Source organism: Saccopteryx bilineata, chromosome 1, assembly GCF_036850765.1.
Source record: "Saccopteryx bilineata isolate mSacBil1 chromosome 1, mSacBil1_pri_phased_curated, whole genome shotgun sequence".
NCBI classification, from domain to species: domain Eukaryota; kingdom Metazoa; phylum Chordata; class Mammalia; order Chiroptera; family Emballonuridae; genus Saccopteryx; species Saccopteryx bilineata.
In genome coordinates, this window is record NC_089490.1 from 8,715,429 (window position 1) to 8,734,884 (window position 19,456).

General features: G+C 45.4%; 2 protein-coding genes across 4 annotated transcripts in view; one reads left to right on the forward strand and one right to left on the reverse strand.

Moving 5' to 3' along the window:
• BTNL2 (butyrophilin like 2) overlaps positions 1 to 1,893 on the forward strand; it is a 28,884-nt gene extending 26,991 nt beyond the window's left edge. For all 3 annotated transcript variants that reach the window (XM_066254454.1, XM_066254419.1, XM_066254387.1), the window contains one exon: positions 191 to 1,893. In XM_066254454.1, the coding sequence (XP_066110551.1) occupies positions 191 to 360 (170 nt within the window). In that variant the 3' untranslated portion in view covers positions 361 to 1,893. The remainder of the gene's footprint in view (positions 1 to 190) is intronic.
• Positions 1,894 to 4,901: 3,008 nt separating this feature from the next.
• Positions 4,902 to 19,013, reverse strand: LOC136322524 (butyrophilin subfamily 1 member A1-like). The gene is made up of 10 exons (XM_066254503.1): positions 18,706 to 19,013; positions 18,137 to 18,262; positions 16,870 to 17,217; positions 9,390 to 9,671; positions 9,109 to 9,276; positions 8,699 to 8,719; positions 8,590 to 8,616; positions 7,760 to 7,786; positions 7,320 to 7,346; positions 4,902 to 5,881 (listed from the first exon to the last, which is right to left on the reverse strand). The coding sequence occupies exons 2-10, from the start codon at positions 18,210 to 18,212 to the stop codon at positions 5,226 to 5,228; spliced, it is 1,632 nt and encodes a 543-aa protein (XP_066110600.1). The 5' UTR covers positions 18,213 to 18,262; positions 18,706 to 19,013; the 3' UTR covers positions 4,902 to 5,225.
• Positions 19,014 to 19,456: the final 443 nt, after the last annotated feature.

Consider the following 19,456-nt stretch of genomic DNA (forward strand, 5'->3'; position numbering starts at 1 on the left):
ACCAGGAATCACAGCTGGAACAGCCATATGTCAGGCTGATGCTTTATCCACTGAGCCACCAACAGGAACCCACTTTAAATTTCTTATGTCACTGTAACTTTTATTTTCTTATTTGGGTATTAGTTTCATGAAATTAATATTTTTTTATTAATTTACAAAATATTGCTTTTTATCATGTCTTTCTCTGCAGTGACTGTGACGCGGGACCCCAAAACAGCTCACCCAGAACCGATCCTTTCTGAGGGAGCGAAACATAAGACCTTTGGACATTCGTTCAACCAGACAACCCACAGCAGTGTGGAGACCTATTCTGGGTCCTGGGCCAGCAGCCAAGGGGCTCGGAGTCGTCGTGGACGGTGAAGGCCAGGGACAGGACAGGATGGGTCCTGGTAGCTGCCAAGGACGGTGTTGTGAGCGAGTCATCTCCGTGCCACCGGAGAACAAGTTCAGGCAGTGGGTGACTATGGACATGAGTATCAGGAGATTGATTACCTGTTCTCTACGCTTCCTCTTCCCGAAGACGGTCCCAGGATGGGTCAGAATTCCCTCCACGATGCCTGTGCACACCTCTTCTTTTATAACCGGACCAAGTGTCCTATGCTCCTCTTCCCCCCAGTTTTCTCTGAAATTCTACACTTCCTCCTCGTTTTTTCACTCCTCAGTGTAGGTTTTCCTGACGCCGTTTCCTTGGATACTAGAAACCAGGATTAGGCTCCGAGCCCCAGCTTGTTGTCCCCCTTCACCTTGAAAGGGGACTTGTGAGAGCATCACGTGCCGGGTCAAAAGGGCTGTCATCTCACTGTGGATTCACGTCTGACCTGACCTGACCCGTCCCAAGTCCTCGGGTATCCTGCCCAAGGACCACAAGCTGATACTGATGACCGAAGACCCTCAGAAAATGCAATGGGGAATGCGATTTAGCCTAGAGAAGGGCATGCAAGTAATGGTCAAATATTTGAGCGGTTTTTTTTTTAGAAAGGTGACAATTGATTATGCAAGAAGGGCTGAGAAAAATGATAAATATAGTTTAAAAAAAGTAGGAGAAAATGTAGCTGAATCTACAGAGAAAACCCCATTCCTGAGATATAATACAATCAGAAGAGACGTGGAACCCCCGCTCCGGAAACTGTCAGCAACTTAACAGAAAACGTGGCGTGGAGACCATTTTTCACAAATTCTAGCCCAAGAGAAAATGTAATTGTGGATCATGTACATGAACATGTCCTTTTTTATCTCTAGGGCACAAAATAAAACACAATTTAAAATTAATAATTATAAAATAAACATAAGCAATTAATGTAAAACATAGTAAGAATATTTTAACATCATAATGAGTCAAAAAAGAAAAGTTAACAGGCGGGAGAAGAAATCGTGTGAAAAAAAGAATGACCGGAAACGTCTTAAAACGTTCGGAAGTGAGGAGGAGGGACGCTCTGCAGCTTCCTGGGTTGACAATCACAGAGCACTTGCTCTTCTTTGAGGATCATTCATCTACAGCCCTCTGGAGTGCCTTCTGGTCATAATAGTCTTTCTCTTGTTAAACTTATAACGTTATGTTTGAAACTATGCTGTATGCTCCCATAAGTATGTACACGTTTATTTTATTTAGTTTAAATTTTTTTCAATCATGGTAAAATACGCATAATGTAAAACTCATCATTCTGACCCTTTTAAAGTGTACAATTCAGTGGTATTTATACTTTCACAATATGGCCAGCCATCATCATTACCCGGTTCCAGAATGTCTCCGTTACTCCAGAGGGACTCCACACTCAGTCTGCGGTCACCACCCACTTTTCCTCCTCTCCAGTCCCTGGCCACTGCTAACCTACTTTCTGTCCCTACGAACTTGCCTCGTCTCAACATTTCATATAAATGGTATCATGAAATATATGAATATTTTTGAATTTGCCTTTTTTCATTCAGTATAATGTAGTTTTGTTTTTATTTTATTTTTTTAAATTTTATTTATTCATTTTAGAGAGGAGAGAGAGAGGAGAGACAAAGAGAGAACAGGGGGAGGAGCTGGAAGCATCAACTCCCATATGTGCCTTGACCACACAAGCCCAGGGTTTCGAACTGGCAACCTCAGCATTTCCAGGTCGACGTTTTATCCACTGCGCCATCACAGGTCAGGCTAAAGTTTTGTTTTTAGTGAGAGAGAGAGAGAGACAGACTGACAGGCAGGAAGGGACAGAGATGAGAAGCATCAACTCGTAGTTGCATCATTTTAGTTGTTCATTGATTGCTTCTCATACATGCTTTGATCAGGGGCCTCTAGCCGAGTCAGTGACCCCTTGTTCAAACCAGCAACCTTGGGCTCAAACCAGCGACCTTGGTCTCAAGTCAGCAATGTTGGATCATGTTGATAATCCCGCACTCAAGCTGGCAAGCCTCCATTGAAGCCTATGAAGCCATGCTCTAACAAGTGACCTCGGGGTTTTGAACCAGAACCCTCAGTGTCCCAGTTTGATGCTCTATCCACTGTGCCACCACTGGTGAGGCAAAAATATGCTTTTTTATTTTAACAGGCAAGATTTTTATTACGCATTATGAAACATTTTTTTTTTAACTTCCAAAATTGAGGATTAATTCCTATGGGTCCACTTAGAGGACCCACAGGAAAGGAGAATGATTAGTGGCTTGAGTAAGATGTCCCGATCTCTGGAATAGGCCCTGTGGCTGAAGGCTGGGCGCTGGCCCATGAACGGTCCAGTTCCCCTGATGCACAGATGGTTGGTTATCGTCATCTAAAGCACGGCAGCTCCCAGAACGGGTGTGAAACTGGGTGAATCTCGCTTTCAAGGAGAGGACTAGAGGAAACAGAGACTCTAAGTTATTTAACCTCCCTGTGGGACTTCTTCATTTGTCAGTAGACTATAAGTTATATTAGTGTAAAAATATTTTCCTTATGTAGCCTCACAATCTAGAAAAGTAGCAGAAATTAGCTGGTCAATAAACATTTGTCGGATGCTTGAATAAGTTGATCAATAAGATATTTAGTGAATTGTTTTTTGTAGAATACACTTGCCAGATCCTAGAAATAAGATGCTAAATACAACATAATTTCTGCCCTCAAAGTTTGTAATTCTATTGGAGTTTATTATTATTTTTTGAATGTCCTACCTATCATACCTTCAGAAATTCAACTCAAAATGGGTTAGCCAGAGTAGCTTAGCAATAAAGAATTAACTGATGGAGTCAGATGGTGAATTCAAGGTGATTACTGTGCCGGCAACAGGAGGCTCCTCAGAGACCGTTCACTGCCTGTGGACTCTCCCACAGCTAGACACAAGGATGCTATGGACGATGCCATCCCTGGGATCCCTACATCTGGGTCCAACACAGCACCAACCTTCCCATAGGTTCACGGTCCACCTCCAGCCTACGCTCCCCAGTCTCTAAGCTTAGAAGGACAAAAACCTCATTAACATGAGCCAAGAAGTGGCAGGTGGGAGAATCTTTCCATAGAACAAAACATGCATTATTTCCTGCAGCAGAATCTAAAACTCATTTGAGAGCCCCATGCTCACCGTCCTGAGTTTAGAACAGCAACAACAGAAAAAGATCCCAAACTGAACTCATTACCCTTCCTGCTCCATAGCCCCATCCCAAACCCATTTTTCCTGTCTTGTTGTTGCCCCATTTATAGGGTTCTCATGTCCAGAAATCCCTGCTCATGCACCATGTCCATTTGATGATACTGATTAATATTTTTGCACTGATCATTTACTTCTCTTCTGCCTTTATTCTTTCTTGTTTGTTGTGTTAGTTCTTCCTTTACAGCCAGTGATGTGAATATTCTGGGCTCTGGGTTGATTCTTTCTGGGTTTAAATACTAGCATTGCCCCCTTAGTGTGCCAGGGAATTTTTGCTAGGAATTTTTTTACATCTTCCAAGAGAGATTCTTCTTTTTTTTTTTAAGTGAGAGGAAAGGAGATAAAGAGACAGATTCCTGCATGCACCCCGACTGGGATTCACCTGGCAACCCCCATCTGGGGCTGATGCTTGAATCAACCGAGCTATCCTCAGCACCTGAGGCTGATGCTCAAACCAATGGAGACACTGGCTGTGAGAGGAGGTGACAGAGAGAGAAGGGGGAGAAGGAAGGAGAGAGAAGCATATGGTCATTTCTCATGTGTATCCTGACCAGTGATCAAACCCGGGGTGTCTGCATGCCAGGCCACTGAGCAACCAGCCAGGACCTCTAAGGGAGATTATTAAAGGGACTTGTGGTTTAAGGATCCCTCAATAGTATAGAAAAATCTAAGTGGATTTCTCCTACGACCAGGAAGAGAAGACTCAACAGGAGAAGCTCATTCTTTATGTCCTTGAAGACATAAGCTTGGTGACAACAGAGAAGGCTTGGTTGCATTAAAGGCAAAGGAAACCCTGGCCAGTGGGAAGAACATGGTGAGAAAGGGGGAAAAAGGATTGTTGTCAATGACTCTTTCCCATGAAGGCTGCAGGTGTTTCTCCATTCCTATTTGACTAGTTTTTTCCCCTTTGAAAACATAAAACATAAATTGCAACATCCATCTTTCTCATTCACATGCTCACAGGGGACAAAATTGTGAACTTGCTGACCAGTGAGAAGTTGTTAAAGAAAAAAAAAAGGCTCTTGCTTCCAACAAGGCTTGGTCTCCCGCTTGGATGGTGTCAAATCATGTATCAGTCCTTCCGTCTCTATGAAGGCCCCGGGCTTACCCGTCGGCAGATGCCGAGGCAAAGACAAGCTGAGCTGTTAACTTCCCAAAGACCTGAACAGGTTTCTGTGCATTTCCAACCACAGTACCACGTATTGAGAATTCGCTCCACTATTGACCCTTCCCTTCAAGCATCAGCCTTCCTCCACGTTTGACAACACAAATAGCAAGAGGATAGCGTTTTCTTTTTAGATGTAGTTTTTAAAATATTTATTTCAGCACACACTGAGCACCTGAACAGAAGAGATGCCGTGCATTTGTTTGGGGTTTTCTTGTGACAAATGGTGGCTGCTCATAAAAAAGACTGTATGTCCCCTGTCCCCAAAGGGAACATGAGAGGAAACTCCCTCAAATATCTCCCAGTCATCCCATTCGTCTTTCTGCCTCTTCTCCTTTGAAAAAGGACTGAAATGATACCCAGTGAAAACGAGCTTCTCTCCACACAACGTCAGCCTCGTGACCCATGAGAGCTCTGAGTGGAGGAGGCTCAGAGACACCTAAGGGGCAGACGTTCATGCCCTACGGAGGTAAGAGAGAGGTAGCTTCTTGGGGGACACCCATATCACAACTCCTTAAGGGAGTTACAGGGGTCTTTGGAGAAGAGTCGAGACAATCTTGAGCGTTTTCTGTAGCTGAGCAGATGGCCACAGATGTGCCCGGACCACGAAGGCTAAAGTAAGGACGGAGGGTCCCACAGAAGGTGATCCCGGTGAAGGAGTAGAAGTGAGACCCGTCGGCCATGTTGTAGAAGGACACATCCCCAGCCTCCCAGTCCAGGAAAACTCCTATTCTGTTGGGGGTCCGCCGCAGCGACAGCGACTCCGGGTGGGAAGTTAGAGCTCTCATTTCTCCTTCCCTGTACCCCACCACCCAGAAATTCTTCTCTGGAGTCTCTACAAACCAGCCCTCTCTCTTCACTGTTTCTGAGCAGACACCCAGAGCCCACCCAGCCCCCGGCCCACCCTGTGAGCCCACATGAACTTCTGCCTCCCAGTAATGTCTCCCTGCGGTGAAGCACGTCTGGCCCAGAACACTGAAGATCTCAGACTCCTCGGGCCCTTGGCGCGCGGGGGCGTCTTCGTCCAGAGAAACCTTTTCTGCTAGAGAAACCCGCTTTCCGCTGTCAGATAAGACCAGTTTGGCGTGAGCTGTGTCTTGATCCAGAGTGACAGCCGCTGCAGGAATGGGACAAAAATAGAAGCCGTTTCACAGTGAGGACTGGTTGGCCTTAGGAAAGATACAAACGCGAGGAAAGGAGAATGGAGGAAAAGAAGAGGGAGAGGAATGGAGAGTGGGTGAAACAATGATGTCCTGTCCCATGTCTGTGCATAGGAGACGTAGGGAGTGCAGATCATAAAAGGCCAGGGTTGAAAGGACCTTGAGTGGCCCTCTGTTCCGGGCAGGAGGAGACCACGGAGCCAAGAGGGCTGTCTCCTCTGAGTATTTCAGGATGAGGTCTCTCCGATTCCCTTCAAGTGCTGGATGCTTGCTGGGAGCGATTCTGCCCTGTCATATCTCCACCAACACTACACCCATTTCTACTTAAGCTTATTCAGTATCATTTTCTTTTTCTGTGGGCTTTTGTAAGAACAAAGCCCTCCACTTCTCACACACCCTCGTTATCTTTCTAAGGGCTGAAATCCCAGGCTCTATAGTCAGGAAGATCGGAATCTTTCCAGTCCCTCCATCCTCCTCGGTAGCTGTGGTCTTGGGGAAACCACAGTGCTTCTCTCAGCCTCCCTCTGCCCTCGTGACAGTCCCTCAGCACAGACTGCTGTGAGGAACAGCTGAGATCGTGTGTACAGAGCTGGACACCATGTCTTGCCCGCGTTGAACACTGGGTAAACATTAATGCCCGATAGTTCCATAGTAGAGATGATGCCGGTTGTAAGAGTAGCAATACCACTAGCACTGGTAGTCAGTCATCTGCTTCTTGTCATCCAAACATTCCCAATTAATTTTTAGAATATAATTGGTATGAGGGATATTATTTGTATGTGTGCTTTAATTTTGGGAGGGTTATATTAACTAGGATATGTGTGTGGGTGCAGGAATATTCAGAGCAAAGCAGCATGCACTGGAAGTGGATGGTCAACTCATAGCCCTGGAAAGACTCTATCATGGTCAGGGGCCATCGTCCACTTGCACTGAGATGCAAGAAACTCCGCTCAGTCTCAGGGTGGTTACATAACAGACTTCTTTTGGATAGAACCACTCTTTCAATGTTATTCACATGAATAAGTCTACTATATCATTTAAGTATCAGATCAAACAATCTTCAGGGCAGTTTCTTTAATCCACCATTTTTATTTTTTTTTCCTTACGGCAATCTCTTACTCCTCCCTAACATTCATCACAACTTGAATGTTCACTCTCCCATGAAGTCGGAGACCAGACTTGCCTTATTTATTTGACAATGAATAAAATAGTTGCCTAATTCTATGCTGAGTGGACGGTATCAGAACTCTGTTACCACGTCAGCATGAAATTGAGACTGAGGTGATAGCCGTGAAATGAATAACCAGGTCGGCACGATCGGGGGTTTATAGAAACGCGAGAGCTTCTCATTGGTTTGAAAGGGATTGTGTGAGACTAAAGAATATGATCACTCACCTGCTTCAAAATGTTTCCTTCTCCAGTCTGAAAAAGAAAGAAACTGTATTTGAACATATGGCAAGAACATGTCCTCTGCACCAGGGGATGTTCATTCTTATGAGGCCCCTGCATTTCTCTGGACTCCCAGCTTCAACATAAGCTCTCCAGAAGGTGGCACCTCTCTAAAGTGTCCTGGTAGACCAAAGTCAAGTGGTTGCCAGGCGGAAGGGTTTGGGGAACAAGTATGTGGTAATAGAGAGTGATTTGACTTTGGGTGATGAATACACAACACAACCAACAGCTCAAATGCTATAGAGACATTTACCTGAAACCTAGGTACTCTTATTGATCAATGTCAGCCCATTAAATTAAATTTTCTAAAAAAAAAAAAAATGTCCTGGAAATGCCTCATGAAATCCTGGGGCACCCGAAGCCCCAGGATAACATCAGTTACTTACCAGCATACAACCTGGCTTTCTCCCAGTCTGAAATAAAACAAAAAAAATCAGGTTTTCCCGCTCGTAGGACATTCACTTCAGACTATGAAATAGCCATGACCACATGACCTCAGAAGGCTGATGGTAGTGCTGTGTGTCTCTGCCCATCATCCCAATGACAATTCTAGCATATCTGTCTTCTTTTACACCTCCTATACTACTTCACCACATTGTCCACATCCACTTCTGTGATAAACGTGAGGGTCTGGTTCTTTCGGGGAGAAAGCATACTTATGAAATTGTAAAACCTGAAATTTCCTTTGCTGCCTCGACATCTTTGAGCCTCACAGGGCTCCACATGCCCAACTGAGAGTTCCCCTTGTTCTCACCGGATATGCCCCCCACCCAGCAGAATAAGTGCCCCACCAGCTAATTCCCTTATCAGCCAAGCCAGTTGAATCCCACCTGGACCTCAGCCTAAGAATGAGCTTCACTTCCTTGTCTGCTGGTAAAATTATTCAAACAAACCAATTACCTACGTCTACAGAAAACAGGAGCGCCGTGTCCTCTTGCTACTACACACCTACCTCCCACAATCCCTGCTGGTTCACCCTGCTCCCAAGTGCAACCCCCATGCGGTCCTGCATGATGTGTGATGCCCTCCCCTGGGCTGTGAGTACAGCTGATCAATAAACTGCTGTCAATCACATTTGTCCAGTGTTGAGTTTCATGTATCTGACCATCTTATTCTATTAAGGTGGGTTGACCAACAAGATCAACAGGAGATGGTCAGAACAGATGAGATGGAAAGATGAGATGGTTGGTGCAATCATGACGTCACTATAACTCACCTTGATCATAGAGTAGCTTCCTTCTCTCTGAAAAGGAATAACAGCCCGTGAGAAGCCGAATGTACAGCATAAAGTAATGACTACTCAGCAAAGAACGTAGGGAACTTACCAAGCTCTTTCCTGAATGATTCTAAAAAAGGAAAGGAAATAACAGAACAGGTTTTACAAAAAAAAAAAAAAAATCCCAAAGTTTACTTTCTACCTCATTATTAAGCTCAGATTCTAAATGTTGCCTGCATATACCTAGATCATGAAATTCCCCTTAACTGAGAATTACTGTGACCATTTTTTCTTAACCCCGTGTTTACACTAGTGAGTTTTCTCTCTTCAGGGACTCCATGATAACCGTTTTCTCATGGAGGTCTGGGGCTGCCTGTCTTCTTGCAGGTCTGGGGGTGGGGTGGGGCTCTAACTCAGTCCTACATGTGCCCCTGTGTTCCACCAGAGGTCATCCATACACACAGCTATGCTAACAAGCCCACAAATTTACAGATGCCCCCAAGTCTCCCTCAGTTTTACCTTTGTCTTTGCTTTCTTTTTCTTTTTCTTCCATGGCTCCCTTTATTTTCTTCTTTTCCTGTTTTTCTTTCCAGACCAAAAACACAACAGCAGCCACAAAAATCCCAAGTATGAGGAAAGTCACAGCGAACGCTGCCTTCCAAGGAGAGGTCCTAGGGAAGAAGGGCTCTGACACAGAGCCCCCCAAGAGCATGACCAAAAGCACACATGGAGCAAGCCTCTCCCATCCCAGGTCTCAGATATCCCCTCCTCCCTCCTGCCCCAAAATGAGCAATGCTGACCTGGGATCAAAATGGTTTCCACCCGCTCTTGTCCGAAGAAGGGGTTCTTCATGGAGCAGGACACCTCTCTCTTTGAGCTGTCTCTCACGATGACGGATGCCTCGATCTGAAACAACCCATCATCGTCTTGGCTCTCGTCCTCCGACAGAGATGGCATCTTCTCTCCCCTGGCATCTTTCCATTGAATCTCAGGCTGGGGAAACCATCTCCTGCCCGTGCATTTCAGTTTTATTCCTTCATCTTCCGGACCCACCATGACAACGTGAGGACCGGAACCCAGACCTGGAGAGGAAAGTCGCTCATCTGAGACCTGGCTACATTTTGTGCAGAAGTCCCTAGTGTTACATAGTAACACCCGTGTGGGGAGGAGGATGAAGCACCATATATCGTTCTTAGTGGAAGGAGAGGGTTTCCTCCCTTCTCCCACAAAATATGTGAGTATGCCTAGTTCAAATTCACAAGAGACTTGACGTTGACACTGGGACTTAAACTGATACCTGTAATACCTTCTTTTTTTTATAATTTTCATTTATTTATTTATTCATTTTAGAGGGGTGGAGAGAGAGAGAGAAAGAGAGAGAGAGAGAGAGAGAAGGGGGAGGAGCAGGAAGCATCAACTCCCATATGTGCCTTGACCAGGCAAGCCCAGGGTTTTGAACTGGTGACCTCAGTGTTTCCAGGTTGACTCTTTATCCACTGCGCCACCACAGGTCAGGCTGTAACACCTTCTTTATGCAGACATGTCTGCAATTGTTCACAGAAGAATTATAGATGGAGCATAGTAAAACTTGCCAATGTTAAATTCTTTCAGAAAAACATCAATATACCTATCTATATCTATATCTATATCTATATCTATATCTATGTCTATGTCTATGTGTATTTCTATGTCTGTATCTATATCCAATCTATGTCTATATCTATATCACTTATATTTATATCTCTCATTACATTTATTGTGAGTCTCAAGGAAGACTATCATTTTATGCTTAAACTGAGAATCTTGTAACTACATCCTCAAACAAGCCTTTTGTGATTTTTTTCCCCCACATTTTTTTTTTCCTCTGAGTAGGGATTATCTAGAAGATGAAGGTAGCCAGGTAAATTGAGTTCATTCAGTAGTCAAGATGTGTTTTCCTTCTCACTCTCACCCCTCAACCACCTCTCCACTTCAGCTCAGCACCGGTTGGGTCCGCGTGTGGACCCATGCCCCTGGCACCTGCCCAAGCACATCACATTACCAGGATGCTAGAGGAACCCTCTGTCCCTTTGAGAGTAATAACCAACCGGACTTCTAAGGCTGTATGTTATTTTGTCTTTTGAAAACTCTAAAGCCTACATCTCATGCTCTGAATCTTTTTATGTCTGGCTCCATCCTACTTCAGTTCCTTAGGTGTAGAAAATATATTAGGAGCCTCAGGACATCACCCCCCCCCTTTTGGCTGAAAATTGTAATATAGCTAATGATGTTTACCATCAGACTCTGGCCTGCCTGGGAGGGACACTCGTCTAGAAACAGAAAGCAATTTATTCAACAAGCCTTCGAATGGCACGAGGCAGCTTCTAAATCTCTGGGAGAAGGGAAATGAATGTACCGTATGTGGGTGGAACTGGTTCTAAGTGAAATGATGGAGCTCAAAGCCTAGGGCACAAGTTCTAATAGACCAGTGGACCTTGGACCTCCTGGAGGAATATAACCAATGAAGTTTCAAGTTGAAACTTGTGTTGAGGAAGAGGAACAGGAAGGGCTGCCCCTTTCTTAGCATAGAATCAGTTCTTCTAGACAAAGGTTAACTAAATGGAAGATAAGTATAAACATATCATCAACTAACTGCTCCTGAACATTGGACTTGCTTTTATTCATAGCATTCAATGAGCTGATCTGGGAAAGGCACTGAAAAATGTTGTGACTCCCCCGAGGTCATTTCTGCAAATGAGAACATCTTTGACATCTTATTGGGAAGTCACAGTCACATGGTTCAGAAATTTGTCACTCTTTTCCTTCAAGACCTAATGGATTTGCCTTCTTTCCATTAAAGTGACACACAGAGAAAATAGAGAAAATAAGCCTTTGGATAGCTTTTCAAATAGAATCAAATGGGAAATAATAATTATTTAAGGGGTCTAATATATTCAAAGGAGTGGGAAAACATGATAATTTAAACATGTTTGTCTTGGCAGAGAATATAAAGCTTTAGATATAGACATGCTATGGTATTGTCAAAGAAACGGAAAGATAAGTCAGATGAACCATATAGAGAATTTAGAATTTACCCTGGTATCTATAAGAAGTTAATGGGAAACAGCACATTTGTTTTTTATATAATTCACTAATGTTATAGAGATAAATGAATATACCTTAGGGAAAAATATTGAGAAGTCTATGAACATTTATGCCACCCCTCCAAAAATTCTAAAAATTAAAGATCTAAATGTAAAAAGCAAAATAATACAACAGAGATAGTAATTAATTCAAACACATGCAATTAATTACATAGAAAAATTCCACAAACATATTGGTGAGCAAAAAAAAAACCAGACATTAGAGTTTATATATGATAAATTCAAAACCAGGCAAAATTAATCTATAAGGTTAAAAATTAGAAGGGTGATTACCCTTGAGGAAATGGTGACTGGAAGGGGAAACACGATTTTGCTACATTCTGTTCTGTTTCCTGATTTGGGTGCTGGTTTCTCAGGTGTATTCACGTCGTAAAAATTCATTGAGTGATACATTTAAGGTCAGCACTAAATTTACTGTATAGCTTAAGTTACAATATAGCAGTGGAGAAAAAAGGTAAAATATGTTTGGAATGTTTTTATATATGAGTACATCTAAGAACATCATAAAAATAAGAAAACATTAAAAATAACGTTGACAGTTCTAACAACATACTTTTGAACTTCTATAAATGAAAGTTACCATAAAAATTATAAGACAAGTACAGACTAAGAAAATGTTTTTCAACATTTATGAGTAAAATTACAACTAAAACTAGATCAAATTTTCTTCAAAGAAAAAAAATGGTCCCTCCCAAAAATATCTAGTTAATTCAGGGACATAAACAAAAAATTGAAGGAAGAAACATTATAAACAGGTAAAAAAAAATACATGAAAATATATCCAATTAATTTATTATGAGTAAAATGCAAATTTTTGTGAGATATCATTTTTACCTATGGGACTGGTAAAAATAAAAACAGAAGAAATCTAATATCCAGTGTCATCAAACATGAAGAAATGTTTATTCTCATACATTGCTGTTAGGAGTGTAACTAAAACAATTATTGGACTGTCCAATATAGTTAAGAAATTTTATGATTACCCTGAAACTAGAGTTGTTAAATCATAGGATATCAACTTAATAATGAAAAATTTATCTAGTGAGAAACAAGCTATATAACTGCATAGAAACTTATGTGCAAATATGTGTATTTTATTATTTTTGTCATGATATAAAAATGAAAACAGTCTGCATCATTAAAAAGTAAATACTTGCATAAATTATGAAATTTCTATATCATTAAAACATTTGCAACCATTAAAGAATACAATCTTTAATGACTTCTGTTACATTACGTTAACAAGGAAAAAGCAGTGATAGAAACATATATTATGAGATATGTTAAATAAAATGTCAGTATGTGTACGTGGAGCAGAAAATTACTTGACATTTCAATAGTGTAACTTTGTTTTGATACCGTTACTTGTGTTCCTAAGTTCTTCCCTGTCCTGACCCCAATGATAATATTTCAGTTTTAGGGATATTTGTTCGGCTTACAGTACGAACTACATGAAGACCTTTCTTCATCTATACTGTTGAGTGCATAAGTTAGTGACAGAAGTTGTACATTGCCGGTAGAAAAACAGAATGCCAATGAGCTAGTTAGTATCTTTACGGAGAACAGAAAGAAGCTTGGGTAAAGTGAGGGCGAGATTTCTCAAAAGACAGATTTTGAAATACCTCTTGGACGGTTGCTTCAGAAATCTTCAAAAGATTTGTGACTTAGTCTTCCCGGGGTTAACGTGAAGAGAGGTGACAAAACCTGGGACAATGAGCATCCTGGAGGTAACTAGGGAGGGGCGATGAGCACCCTGGTGGTAACTAGGGAGGAAACATGAGCATCCTGGTGCTAACTAGGGAGGAAACATGAGCATCCTGGTGCTAACTAGGGAGGAAAGATGAGCATCCTGGCGGTAACTAGGGAGGAAACATGAGCATCCTGGTGCTAACTAGGTAACTAAGGAGGGGCGATGAGCATCCTGGTGGTAACTAGGGAGGGGCGATGAGCATCCTGGTGGTAACTAGGGAGGGGCGATGAGCACCCTGGTGGTAACTAGGGAGGAAACATGAGCATCCTGGTGCTAACTAGGGAGGAAACATGAGCATCCTGGTGCTAACTAGGGAGGAAAGATGAGCATCCTGGCGGTAACTAGGTAACTAAGGAGGGGCGATGAGCATCCTGGTGGTAACTAGGGAGGAAAGATGAGCATCCTGGTGGTAACTAGGGAGGGGCGATGAGCATCCTGGTGGTAACTAGGGAGGAAACATGAGCATCCTGGAGGTAACTAGGGAGGGGCGATGAGCACCCTGGTGGTAACTAGGGAGGGGCGATGAGCATCCTGGAGGTAACTAGGGAGGGGCGATGAGCACCCTGGCGGTAACTAGGGAGGGGCGATGAGCATCCTGGAGGTAACTAGGGAGGAAACATGAGCATCCTGGTGGTAACTAGGGAGGGGCGATGAGCATCCTGGTGGTAACTAGGGAGGGGCGATGAGCATCCTGGTGGTAACTAGGGAGGGGCGATGAGCATCCTGGAGGTAACTAGGGAGGAAACATGAGCACCCTGGTGGTAACTAGGGAGGAAAGATGAGCATCCTGGCGGTAACTAGGTAACTAAGGAGGGGCGATGAGCATCCTGGTGGTAACTAGGGAGGAAAGATGAGCATCCTGGTGGTAACTAGGGAGGGGCGATGAGCATCCTGGTGGTAACTAGGGAGGAAACATGAGCATCCTGGAGGTAACTAGGGAGGGGCGATGAGCACCCTGGTGGTAACTAGGGAGGGGCGATGAGCATCCTGGCGGTAACTAGGGAGGGGCGATGAGCACCCTGGCGGTAACTAGGGAGGGGCGATGAGCATCCTGGAGGTAACTAGGGAGGAAACATGAGCATCCTGGTGGTAACTAGGTAACTAAGGAGGGGCGATGAGCATCCTGGTGGTAACTAGGGAGGAAAGATGAGCATCCTGGTGGTAACTAGGGAGGAAAGATGAGCATCCTGGCGGTAACTAGGTAACTAAGGAGGGGCGATGAGCATCCTGGTGGTAACTAGGGAGGAAAGATGAGCATCCTGGTGGTAACTAGGGAGGGGCGATGAGCATCCTGGTGGTAACTAGGGAGGAAACATGAGCATCCTGGAGGTAACTAGGGAGGGGCGATGAGCACCCTGGTGGTAACTAGGGAGGGGCGATGAGCATCCTGGAGGTAACTAGGGAGGAAACATGAGCATCCTGGTGGTAACTAGGTAACTAAGGAGGGGCGATGAGCATCCTGGTGGTAACTAGGGAGGAAAGATGAGCATCCTGGTGGTAACTAGGGAGGAAAGATGAGCATCCTGGCGGTAACTAGGTAACTAAGGAGGGGCGATGAGCATCCTGGTGGTAACTAGGGAGGAAAGATGAGCATCCTGGTGGTAACTAGGGAGGGGCGATGAGCATCCTGGTGGTAACTAGGGAGGAAACATGAGCATCCTGGAGGTAACTAGGGAGGGGCGATGAGCACCCTGGTGGTAACTAGGGAGGGGCGATGAGCATCCTGGCGGTAACTAGGGAGGGGCGATGAGCACCCTGGCGGTAACTAGGGAGGGGCGATGAGCATCCTGGAGGTAACTAGGGAGGAAACATGAGCATCCTGGTGGTAACTAGGGAGGGGCGATGAGCATCCTGGTGGTAACTAGGGAGGGGCGATGAGCATCCTGGTGGTAACTAGGGAGGGGCGATGAGCATCCTGGAGGTAACTAGGGAGGAAACATGAGCACCCTGGTGGTAACTAGGGAGGAAAGATGAGCATCCTGGCGGTAACTAGGGAGGAAAGATGAGCATCCTGGCGGTAACTAGGGAGGGGCGATGAGCACCCTGGTGGTAACTAGGGAGGGGCGATGAGCATCCTGGAGGTAACTAGGGAGGAAAGATGAGCATCCTGGCGGTAACTAGGGAGGGGCGATGAGCACCCTGGTGGTAACTAGGGAGGAAACATGAGCACCCTGGTGGTAACTAGGGAGGAAAGATGAGCACCCTGGCGGTAACTAGGTAACTAAGGAGGGGCGATGAGCATCCTGGTGGTAACTAGGGAGGGACCAGGACTAGAAGGGATTTGCTGAGTCCTGAATGACACAGGCTGCAGCAGACTACGAAGACCTTTTTACAGTTATTACTCCCGGAAAAGGGGGGGGGGGGAAGCTCCAATGAGAACTAAGATGTAACTCTACACCATACTGATTGGCTGAGGGCTCAAAGACAGAATGCATTTGGTTTTTAATTAAGTTAACATAAATATTTTTGAAGATTAGTTTATAAACAGACACCAAGATGTGCTACATAGACATATATTACGTATAAATATTATTAGTCATATATTTTACTACAGTATATGATTATTAATAAGTTTAATTATATGTAATTATAATTGCATATAAAAAGATAACTGGAAGGATAGAATAATTTAGTGTTAATAGTTACTTTGGAAGAGAATAAGAAATATTGAAGAGAATTGGGGTATTATCAATTTATATTTTACAGTATATCTTTCTGAATTGAGTTTGATACAAATGAGCTTATGATATTATTTAACTAAATAAAACAGCATCAATGATGATAAGAGTCACGTGGTCAATTCAGCGTCCTGTGGGCCAACCCCCAGTCCACCTCAGCCTTTGCCAGGGGCTCCACTATTTAAAGCCCTTTTATTTCTACAAAAAAAAACACTAAATGGATGGTTTCTCTCTACCTCCGTTTCACTTAGTTATTGAATTTTTACTATTTTCTGACCTCAACTTTAATGATAACATTTCCCCCCTGCAATACCAATCCCGCCTGCTACAACCCTCAAAGCCACTTCTTCTAAACCACGCTCAGCCCCCGCTGGGCCTGTCGTCACGGGAGCCACCTGGGATTCTGGTCTCTGAAGGTGACAGGGCACTGCTTTTCCACATTTGTGGCAGAGACACGAGAGGGGAATAAATGATCCGCTTTGATGGTGGATATTTATGGAAGTAGTGCAATTTTAAAGCACAGCCTACTGTATGTCTAAATAGATAAGAAGGCGTGGAGTGGAGCCGTGTCTAGGACCTCGGCCGGCTTGCAGCATACCGGCCTTTGTGTCTCCGTCGCGTTCACCACCCGCCCCCCCCCCAAATCAGCTGCAGAATTCTCCCCTCCCCCTCCCAGTGCAGTGACCCGCGTCCCCCGGTAATGACTCACCGATCACCTTCAGCTCCAGAAGGGCTTCCTCAAAATCGCTTCCCCTTTTGAAGAAGCAGGTGTAGAAGCCGCTGTCGGAGACCTGGAGCGCGCGGATGCGCACGGCGACCCTGCCGTGGGCGATGGCGTCCCGCACCAGCTCCACGCGGCCGCGGAACTCCGCCAGCTGCTGGTCCTCCTGCTCCGCGCCGCGCTCGTAGGCGACCACGGCGTCCGAGAACCGCCCGCGGAACCAGCGCAGCTCCAGCCGCTCCGCGCTCTGCGGCGGGGCCAGGCGGCAGGGCAGCACCGCGTCCCCGCCCAGCATGGCCACGATGGGCTCCGCGGGGCCAATGACCGCGAACGCGTCTGTGGGAGAGAGCGGCAGCCACCCGCCTGAGCGCACAGCCTCCCTCGCGAGTGGCCCCAGGGAGACCCACCACGGACATTCACTCTGCAGACAGCCGTGCTGCTCAGGTTGGGGCTGAGGATGGTGGGGAACGAGACACGGGGCACTGCTGTGCCTCTGGTGCGGACAGGCGGTGTAACAATCACACATAAAACACGCGCGTTTTAAATGGCAATGGTGGGGCCCCAGCACGTTGGCTCGAGCTGAGTGGTAGAGTATCCGCTGGCGTGTGGGTGTCCCAGGTTCAATTCCCAGTCAGGGCTCGCAGGAGAAGCGCCCATCTGCATCTCACCCTTCCCCCTTCTGCTTTTCTCTCTCCTTATCTCACTCTCTATTTCCAATCCATGGCTGGATTGGAGTGAGTTGGCTCTGGGCACTGAGGATGGCTCCATGGTTTCTGCCTCAGGTGCTAAGAAGAGCTTTGTTGCTGAGCAACACCCCAGACGGGCAGACCAGCCACCCCCTTGCTGGGTGGGTGGATCAAGTTAGGGGCGCATGTGGGAGTCTGTCTCTCTGCCTCTCCTCCTCTCACTGAATAAAAATAAGTAAATAAGTAAGTAAGTAAATGGCAATGGTGGTAGATTGTATGAAGGTTCAGGAATTGTGCTGGGAAATCATGAAACGAGTGTTTAGCCAGGTGTTGGGCACCAGAAAATGCATCTCTCGTGAGGCTGAAACCAGAATGAATTACAAACTATCAGTGAAGTAATTCTATCTGAGCTTTCTCTCCAAAAATAACCCTAATAATGGCTTGTTTAAATGCACCATTTAAACAAAAATGAAGGAATTAGAATTAATCCAGGTGCATATGAGAAACGACTAAATCCTTCTGCTCAGAGAGCAAGAGCATCCAGGTACGGAATATGAAGGCGTTCTCACCTGAGCCCCACATGGACATGTGGAGAAGCAGGATGGGGAACAGGTCTCCTGGCAGAGAGAGGCCCGAGGACCCCATCTTTCCCGGAGCGCAGAACAGCGTGACCCAGAGGGCGGTGTCAAAAACAGCTGGAGGAAGGAGAAAGATGGGAACCCCCGTGACAAGATCATCATGACGGTGGTCACAGAAATGGCCTCTTCTCACTTTCAAGCCACGGGGTGTCTCCCTCGGGGATGCAAGGGAAGCCCCTGACACTCCTAAAAAAGACCTTTGGTTCTTCTCCTTTTCTGAGGAAACAGCAGTCATCATGTTCTGCAGTAATAAATCTGCCCATGGTGTCTCTCAACACTAAGTCAGGAAAAGCCTCCTGTCCAGTGCAGAGCGGTCGCTGAGGGACAGGTGGCATGGGCACAGACCTCACTCTAGGCTTGGCTGACTGTGTCCCCTCACCGTCCCGCCTGGTGAAGGGGGCCCGTGGGACAGGGTCCGTCCTCTGCCAACCCCCAGGATCCTGGCCCAGACTCGCTCACGTCCCTCCCTGTGCCCACCACCCACAAAATGCCGTACTCACAGTTCTTGAATTCTTACAGGGATGAAGGCATCCTGGGACTTGTCACCCTCACGGCCGCAGGCACCGACGTGAACGCTTTGCCATTCCGCCCTGTCACCCGCCCTCGGCTGCCACGGGGCTCTCCTGGGAGACTTCCTCCAAGATGCCAAGGGGGTCCCAGCTGGGGGTACCAGACATTAGACAACGTGGGGGCTAGGAGGAAGCCTCAGGCAGTCTTTTCAAGGGTTTCAGAAAACTGGGAGAAAGACGTCCCCGAACAGGTGGCTTTCAGCTCTGGGCTTCTCTGTGGCCACCCAGCATACTCAAAACTGAAAGTCAAATAGACAAGGAGAGAGAACTTTGACTTGGTGTGATAAGAAATCCACCTAATAATTACATAGTTATGAAGTATAGAGAGAATTTTTTTTTAAAAAAACCCAGTGGTTTCTTTCTCTCCGAAAAGTGTATCACCCAAGTTAACAGCTTTGGTATTAGAATTTGATTGCCTGGGTTGAAATCCTGGTGAGGCTATTTTGAAGTGTGTAGTTTTAAGCAAGTTATACAACCTCTGTGCCTCACTGTCCTCACCTGACAGTGGGTTTAATTAGAATACCTACCCTAAGTTTCTCAGGAGGGTTACATGAATTAATATATGTAAAGCACTTAGAAGATTGTCAGTAACTTTCGAATTCTGTAAATTGTTAGCAATTTTTATTTGATTGTCTTCCTTAATTCACCTCAACATATCTGCTAGCCTTCTTGTTCTAGTTCA

What these genes read in the sequence shown, in the direction of transcription:
- LOC136322524 (XM_066254503.1), bottom strand. Translation starts at nt 18,212, where the DNA reads ATGGGGTCCTCGGGCCTCTCTCTGCCAGGAGACCTGTTCCCCATCCTG. An exon ending in CATGTCCATGTGGGGCTCAG is followed by an intron (nt 17,218 to 18,136) that starts GTGAGAACGCCT and finishes TCTCTCCCACAG; the next exon opens with ACGCGTTCGCGGTCATTGGC. An exon ending in AAGGAAACATTTTGAAGCAG is followed by an intron (nt 5,882 to 7,319) that starts GTGAGTGATCAT and finishes CCATTCCTGCAG; the next exon opens with CGGCTGTCACTCTGGATCAA.